The sequence below is a fragment of the Micropterus dolomieu genome, linkage group LG14 (genome assembly GCF_021292245.1).
Source record: "Micropterus dolomieu isolate WLL.071019.BEF.003 ecotype Adirondacks linkage group LG14, ASM2129224v1, whole genome shotgun sequence".
NCBI classification, from domain to species: domain Eukaryota; kingdom Metazoa; phylum Chordata; class Actinopteri; order Centrarchiformes; family Centrarchidae; genus Micropterus; species Micropterus dolomieu.
Window position 1 is genome coordinate 1,672,902 of NC_060163.1, and position 8,821 is coordinate 1,681,722.

The following is an 8,821-nucleotide window of genomic DNA, read 5'->3' on the forward strand; positions in this document are numbered from 1 at the left end:
CAGTCAATATCAGAGTGAACCAGTTAAAAAATATATAATAAGAGTTTTATTTTTGCAGGGTAATCAGGGGTTGGGAACCAGGCTAAATAACCTGTTCTTTGGCTTTAATTCATACTTTGAGGAAAAGTAGTTACTGTCATTCCATATACTTGCCTGCAGGTCAAAGTAACAAAATTTTGTATACTGATGTGTAAGTAGATGCAGTAAATGAAAAGCCAGAGACAGGGTGGGGAATTCAAAGGAAGAGACTGAACACACGCACACACACACGTATCAACACTGGCCTTTACTTATTAATGTGTGGTTTCAGGAAACTATTGCTGCACTGATGTTTCCAGCTATAATGTGACTGGCCAGAACAATGCAGTCTTAATTTGTTTGGTTTCCGGCTAAGGACTGCAAAAACAGTGATGGCCACAGAGACAGGAAAGGACATTAATAGATGAAGGAATGCTTGTGGAAGAGGGGGGGTGTTGGGCAATATCCAACACGAAGGAATATGTTGAACAGAGAAATTAGCATACTAGCAATAGGGTGTTGAATTATAATAGACTGTATCACTAAAATGTAATGTATACATAATTTGTACATGTACAACTGACTCTGATGATGGCTTCATTGAAATTGAATTTCTTATTATATTGAATATAATAAGAAATTCAACCTATCACTGATTAATACATAACAGAGGCTGCTTGGCAGAGTACCTGTGGTTTAGCTGTGATAGATCAGTCACATTTGCGGGGATGTTTCTGTTGGTGGACACCAGCTGAGGAAAAGCATTTTAAAATTCTGCTTTGTAAAGGATGAATTACCCGTATCCCTCTAAAGGAAAGATTGTTTCAGATGATTTATAAGATTCACAATTTACATTTGACAAGATTCACATGTTACAAAGTGCCACCAGTTTTTGTTCAGAGCGTGTATCTTTGTCTTACTTTCCTTACTTCCTTTTGGGTTTTTTTTACAATTTGTAAAGTTTTTCAGATTTAACTTTAATAATCTTCCTGGCACCAGTCAATTGTGTATTTGAGGTGTTTTTCTACATTATACTCTCCATGGACCCTGATGCATTCTTGTTATCCATGGAAAGTGTTATCTGAGACAATGAGTGTAACAGGATGTGCTGTTTTATCACTTCCTCCCAGTCCCACTTTGTTTAAGACTGCATCGCAGTGAGTGAAGGAAAAAAGAAGGATGTGGGGGGAAAGTAAAGAATTAAAGGAATTAAGAGGGCATTAGCTAAAAGGATAATTTAACATGTAAATTCCAGCCATTTACTCAGAAAGTGGGACATATTGTCAGTGATTACCAGGCTTCTTGTGGCAGATTTAACATGGGCTGAATACTGATGGAAATGTGATATGGGCTGAGAGTCATTCTGCTTTCTTGATGAGTAAAAGTACTTGGCTTATGTATGGCAGAGTAGGGCACTACTGTGCAATACAGCTTCTGGAATCACTTAATTAAAATGTGTTTTTCCTCAGGGTAGCATGATTCAATCAGTCATACATCACGCAGTATCTTGTAGGAATTTTGGTGTACGAGTGGTGCCTGTGAGGTTATCAGATATCTTAAGTTGAGAGGATTGTGCCAGAGGAAAGGCCATGGAATCAAAGTCAACAATAAACTGGACTGGATGGACAACACCGAGGCCCTCTACAGGAAAGGACAGAGCAGGCTGTTCTTCCTGCGGAGGCTCAGGTCGTGTGCACCAGGCTGCTACGGATGTTCTACCAGTCTGTAGTGGTCAGTTTCATCTTCTGTGCTGTGGTGTGCTGGGGAGGTGGCATCGGGACTTGTGGCAACCAACTTGAAAAGCTGGTGAGGAAAGCCAGCTCAGTGGTGGGGATGGAACTGGGTAATGTAGAGACAGGATTAGACTGTTTTATTATTTTTGACTTTTCTGATAGTAAATAATTGTTATTGTTTAATGAACTGAACAAAATTATAAAGGCAACACTTTTGTTTTGCCCCCATTCATCATGAGCTGAACTGAAAGATATAAGACTTTCTTAGGCTGGCCTTTCATTGTGGCCAGCCTAAGGCACACCTGTGCAATCCCCCTGCTGTCTGATCAGCATCTTGATATGCCACACCTACGAGGTGGATGGATTATCTCTGCAAAGGAGAAGTGCTCACTAACACAGATTTTGACAGATTTGTGAACAATATTTGAGAGAAAAAGGCTTTTTGTGTACATAGAGAAAGTCTTAGATCTTTGAGTTCAGCTCATGATGAATGGGGGCAAAAACAAAAGTGTTGCCTTTATAATTTTGTTCAGTGTAAAACTGTCAAGAAGTTGTAAAAGTTACTGATTGGTGCATGCACATTTTGGGGTCATTTTATAAACAGTAGCTTGTTTTTCTAGCTTAGGTTACTTTGTTTGGCAATGTTGTTCTAGATTTTGATTGCATTGCATGTTTTCTTATTGTGCAAATAAAAAAGTGGTGGGGATATGTCCCCAGCATCCCCAGTGTAAATGACACCTATGTATATGATATTATTTTATCGGCAAAATCAGCAGGGTTCATCCACAGGAAATGTGACAAAATCTCAGACATCATTGTTACGTTTAGTAGAATATTGTTGTGATTTACAGGAGCTTTTGAAGTGCTTTTTTCACTTGTTTATCAAATGGAATAATTCACACAGACTCCGAGAGATGCATGTCTGCCACAGTGCCACCAGCACAAAGTAATTTTTTTCCTTTGGCACACAGTGTAATCTCTATACACAGCCGCTCAAACCAGACGGATCTCCTGGGCCAGTATTTCAAAACATTTAAGCTAGATCTGATTTGTAATCCATTTTTTTTGCTATACCAGATTAAATTGATCGTAAAAGAATTTTCAGGAAATTATGATTCTGATCCAGATTCAACAAGATCAAGATTACAGAATGCAGATTTGCATTCTTTGGATAGGCCTCCATCTGTTGGTCAAAGTAATACAACAATTAACAAAGGTGTGAAGTGCCAGTCTCTTTTTTTCCTGAATATTTTGTAGTGGCTATGTCTGATTCTGAATGTGGGTAAAAGTGGACTGGAAAATGAGCTGAACAAGAATGTTTCTTTGACTTCCTTAGCCAGGAGTTTATCGACTGTGCTGGGGTCTGACTGACAGCAAGTTGTGGGAGAGCTCCAGGGAATGTGGATAGCGGATCACAGCCAAGGTTGACTGGTAGGAGATGAAAAGGACTCCAGTACATCGGGAGTCGGCTGCTCGTCTTCGAACGTGTTGCTGTCCAAAGGACTGAGTAGGAGTTCTGGATCCATTGATTAGATGTAAACAATTATTTCTGACTAACTACTCTGTCACAGCTCATGTGAAAACGGAGTTAAAGGTAAAGCGAATGGAAAAAGTGTGCTTAGGTACATAGTGTGCAGAAATGAGTTCAAGGCATAGGTGTCATTTACACTGGGGACGCTGGGGACAAGCACTTTCTACAAATTATGCTTTCAAAAAATTTGTAGAAAATGCTTTTAGAAATGTTTATTTGCACAATAAGAAAACATGCAATGCAATTAAAATATAGAAGAAACAAATGTTCATTGTCCAGGAAAAGTAACCTAAGCTAAAAAAAACAAAACAAAACAAGCTGCGGATTATAAAATGACCCAAAGTCGTGCAGCACCAGTCAGTAACTTTAACAACTTCTGGACACAGTTTCTTTTTGGCCATGTTTTCCGTTCTCTCATGCCTACATACAGTATGTGTTGCCTCAGCAGGTATAATATCACACACAGCAATTTCGCACTGAAATGACAGCTAACAGCAGGACAACAGATTTAAAGTTTGACAGCGACTACATGATTGGCTGATTTAACTAAAGAGTGAACGCCCACAGTCCTAATCAGCCCACGGCTGATTAGAGGAGCAGGAAGAGAAAGAGAGTTGTGAATGAATGAAGCATAAAGAGAGACTTCCTGGTTGAACGTACGCTAAGCTTCATATAACATATAATAAAAAATGCTTGTGCACCTCTGTATTGTTAAAGGAGTAACTACTTAAAATCGCACTTGCACGTTTGCAGGTATTCCTTTCACGTTTCACAACTCATCTCCTTTCATTGAAAATCAACCTGAAACTATAAAATTGAGGAGGATAACACCATCTGACAGTTTTAATTTTTTTTATCCATGTGGTCTCTCAGGCTCTTTATTCAGTTTTTCCCCTCACACTCTCCTTTGACCTCTGTCTCTCTGTGTGTCTCTGTGTCTGCTGAGTTGTGTGGAAGCACCTTCTTCACTGTCTGAAGTCAGTGATGGTACTCAGAGGATTTGCCTATCAGTAGCAGCACATGTTCTCCTGTTCAAAAACAACAAGCTATCTAAGACCGCACATGTGTTTACTAGGGCGTATAACTGCACTGCTTTACTGAACACTCTGCATGTGTGTGTATGAGTGTGTGTGTGTGTATGTTTGCTGTACATATCTCTGCCTCTCTTTCACTTCCACATTCTAAATGAACGAGAAGCCAATTTCACAAACATGACAGACAGACTAGACTGGCTTGCACATATTTTCCCACACACATACTGACCGGAGCAAGACATTTAACTTTTGAAGGGGAAAGTGTGTGGGTTGAGGTTGCCCCCTGTTTTCTTTATGGTCATTGTTTATTGTTTATAAATCCATGGCCTCCAGCTGGTGCATCAAAAATGCAATACACTGATCAAGTTATCAGATTATATATCAGGCAATTTTACACAATCTGAGCAGATTTATATTGATTTATTAGGAATGCAATACACTATTTCCCTTGTGCCACAGTCTCTGACATTCCTAAAAAGCTCCAGGATTTACGGTCATTACTTCCATCACAGTTTTCACATATAGAGCCCTGCATGGTGAGGCAACTCGGTACATCGCCAACCTGCTTCACCCATACATAACCATTAGGCCACTTCCTAGTTGTTCCGCACGCTCGACTGAAAACAAAAGGTGATCGTGCACTTGAAGTGGTGGCTCCGCCACTGTGGAATGCTCTTCCCTTAAACTTTGGTTCTTCAGTCTCCGTTGATGCCTTTAAATAGTTGAAGACTCTTTTGTTTAAGCTGACCTTTGTCATGTCATGTGCTATCTAAAGTATGCAAACGTGTGTTTTAAAGTCCTTTATTGCCTGTTTTACTGACTGACTATTTTACAGTTTTTATAATGTTGCTTAAGTTTTATTTATTATCATTTATTTCTATTTTACATTGTTAGTGCTTTTGCTTTATTGTTGTCTCTTATTATGGCTCCATTAGTCTTGTAAAGCACTTTTCTTTTGTGACTTTATTCTGGGAAAGGTGCTATATTATATAAACTTCACTTACTTACTTATTTGTTCATCCACTTTGCACCGCTAGACAGGTATATAAAAACAATCTTCACTACATAAACTGTACCATTGTCCCTCCTGCAGCTATCACCCCAGCCAAATTTGCTCTATTGAATGCAAGGTCTTTGTCAAACAAAAACTTTATACTGAATGACTTCATCACATCCCATAATTTGGATTTTCTCATTTTGACTGAGACCTGGCTAAAGACTGCGCACTGCTGCCTTAACCCCAGGAATACAGTTTCCTGAAATCTCCAAGGTGCATGGACTGTGGTGGAGGCCTTGCTTTTGCTTACAGCAACCACTTTACCTGTAAACACATCACTATCAATAACTTTCAGAGCTTTGTTGAGCGTGTTGCAGGCATAAAATTCTAACTGTTTATGTTTACAAAATACAATTACGTTGGTCAGTAAAACTATTGAAAATCTTTTTGTCAGTTAAATAAATCTTCGCGTAAATGAACAAATTCCAGATTGTTGTTTTTATTATATTTTGGAAAATATGCCAAATTTTCTGGGAATTGGGGTTTGTATGTCTCCACATTTTTAATAATCAGTCTGCTCTAAATTTCTCATTTATATTCTTTGATTTATATAATAGCTCAACTTCTAACATTATTGATTTGGTCAATGATTTCAATAACGTGTGTTCCTCGGCTTTAGATGCCAGTGCACTTATTACAACCATGCTGGTTGCAGCAATGAAAACATCCCCGTAAATAAATTATGCTATTTTTAGCTGTAAGCAAGACTGTAGGAGGGCCGAGCGCAGATGGAAAAATACAAAACTTCATGTCAATTTGCTTCATGTGAAAGAGCTTTTGACTTTGCTCAATCGGAAAATAATGGATGCAAAAACAAAGTACATGTACTATGTATTTTTCTGTATAAGTAATGAGAGACAATATGTCTCATAATTACTTATAAACAAAGTGCTTAATAAGGTAGCTTGGAAATTATTACCGTGTTCGTTTGGTAGACCAGCTGAAGAATAACAGACCGGATCATAAAAGTTTGCTGTTTTCACCAGCCATTCTCTCGCCTCGCTGCGCTTCCTTCAAAATGTCCAGGTAAGAGTCATGTGACTTATATATAAAACTTGTTAATAATCATAAATTTAACAATGGTAACATAATAACAACTTTGACTCACACCATTACCCATTATTACAGTAAACTAGATGCATTATAATTGCATGAAGAACTACTTTACAATTTCTACTTTATCATTGTCATGTGACTTCAAGAACCCTGCCAAGTTTTCATTTATTACGAGGGAGCTCAACAATCGCAGTATTGCCAACTTGCATATTGGAACATGCCATTGTTTTCTCCACCTTTCTGAAAATTGCTCAGACACATATTGTATTCGTCTCCACCGCTTTTTGGTGTGGTTAAGTTTTCCTTAACAAAGTTACCTGGTGGGGGAAGCGGAACAGAGGATTTCATGGTGAGCAGATGATTTGGTGTACTGTAAGTGGCTCCATACTTGTGGGGACACTGATACTATCAGTAGGAGGGGGGCTTTTTATAGTGGACATGGCTCAATAGAAGAAAGTCCTTAAATAAGTATCGTCCAGTCATCCAGCACTTTGTGCAAGGACTGAGTCAAGTACACACCTCACTGTTCTGATCTGCTGCTCCCATATACCTACAGCTGGCACATTCACGCAGAAGCCACACTGCTTGTCTGCCAGGTATGTAGCCACTCTTTCTTCGTCCACTTCCTCGCTCTTTCAATTGTATTTCTTGCTCCAGCGAACTTGGATTCCTGATCTGATATGTCTAACAGTCCCACGGGTGGCTCTCAAACACTGTAAGGCATTGATAAATGCATCGGCCGTCATGTCTTCCAACATCTCTATGTGAACTGCTCTGAAGCATAGACATGTGAAAAGGACTATTGTTTGTTTTCCTTGCAATCTTGCTTGGCATTGAAGGGACCAAAACATCCATACCACAGTACATGATCAGTGGGGAGAGGTCAATGTGGTCGTTGGGTAAATCCACTGTTGCTCTGGTGGCGCAGGGGACAAACTGCCTTATGTACTGGGCTGCTGTCTTACTGTAACCAATAATCCAGAAAACATTGGACCGAAGTTCATTCAGGGTTTGTCTTCTGCCTTGGTGTTGAGTTTTTTATGATAGTATGCAAGGATGAGGCAGCTTCCCAGATTTCTGGCTGAGTATGTGCAACTCCTTTCTAAAAGCGTCTTGCTGTACAAGCTTGATGAGAGTGAGAGTGGCCCACCTTCTTTCCTCAACATTAAAGAATCCTGTCTTCTTAATCTCTTAGCTAATCGTTGAATTCGAGCAACAATGTTTACCACTGTGGTCCATTTTGAGAACCTTGACAGTCGCTCTTGAAAATCAACTTGCTTTACAGCTTCAGTTTTCAGAACTTGGGTTTCTTTGATTTCCATCAGGGTCTCCCACCAGCAGCTCTGAAATTCTTTGGTTTGTAACTACTTCTCTCTCCCATAGGAACTTGGGTCCTTTGAGCCAGTTTGACTTGATCAGCTCTGCTACTTTGAAGCCCCATGAGGTGTGATCAGCAGGGCTCTGTTCTGTGTCGATGTGGAACCACTGTCCTAGGTCAGTGGTTTCCCGAATTCTCTGGACACGGTTTGCGATGAAGACATGGAACCATCAGACTTTGTTATTGATATAACCAAGGACTATTTGTGAATCTGTCCAGAAATCCTCCTTTAGCATGCTGCTCACAGCAGCAGAGATTATTGCTGCACTTAACTCTAATCCCTATATTCTTTGCTGACGTGGAAGTTGTGGCACATTTTTGACATCATGACAGCAATTGGATGTTTACAGAATTGGCAGCACACTCCAGTTTGTAAGACCAGGTCCTGTTAGCAGATGGTTGTTCAAGGAGGTGCCTTTATACTTCGCAGAACAGCTGAAACTACACTGATCTTATCTGGCTTCCTCAGTTGATAAACACCTAGATCAGTCTTTTTTGTGTAAGGCTCGTAGTCACCTGCAGTTATGACCTCTCGTGGTGCCTGTGCTCTGGAGTAGTCATAACCAATCAGACGTCCCACCCCACAATCCATTAGCGCGAAAATGGGTTTGAGTTATGTGCCAACACAGTCTCACTCCCGCATGGTCAAGGCCCTTTGTCGTCGCTTTTTAAAGACTTGGGTAGCCCTTTTGCATCAATTATTGACGTTTAGGGATCCACAGTCAAGTTAGCAACGCTTAGCAACAATAAATATGCAATATCCGGTTACACTTTCAAGATAAAACGTAACGTTTTGATACATTGCCATGTTGAAACGCACATACGGTAATTAAAGTCGTGAAACGTTGCAGTTTCGTTAGGTTTAGGCACAGAAAGTACTTGGTTGGGTTTAGGCAACAAAACTACTTGGTTAAGGTTAGGAAAAGATCATGGTTTGGGTTAAAATAGCTATGTATGTCAATTAAGACTTAAGTTAACTAACGTTAATGTCAATTTACCTCACTCGCCTAAATA

The 8,821-nt window shown here is 39.7% G+C and overlaps 2 protein-coding genes across 2 annotated transcripts in view; one reads left to right on the top strand and one right to left on the bottom strand.

Moving 5' to 3' along the window:
* lrrc45 (leucine rich repeat containing 45) overlaps window positions 1-8,399 on the bottom strand; it is a 30,498-nt gene extending 22,099 nt beyond the window's left edge. The window contains exons 1-2 of the mRNA XM_046068563.1: window positions 8,253-8,399; window positions 7,798-7,944 (exon numbers count right to left, since the gene is read on the bottom strand). Of these exons, the coding sequence (XP_045924519.1) occupies window positions 7,798-7,944; window positions 8,253-8,399 (294 nt within the window). The remainder of the gene's footprint in view (window positions 1-7,797; window positions 7,945-8,252) is intronic.
* Window positions 1-8,821, top strand: part of bms1 (BMS1 ribosome biogenesis factor) — a 654,080-nt gene that overhangs the window by 157,120 nt on the left and 488,139 nt on the right. The gene's annotated exons all lie outside the window — the stretch shown is intronic.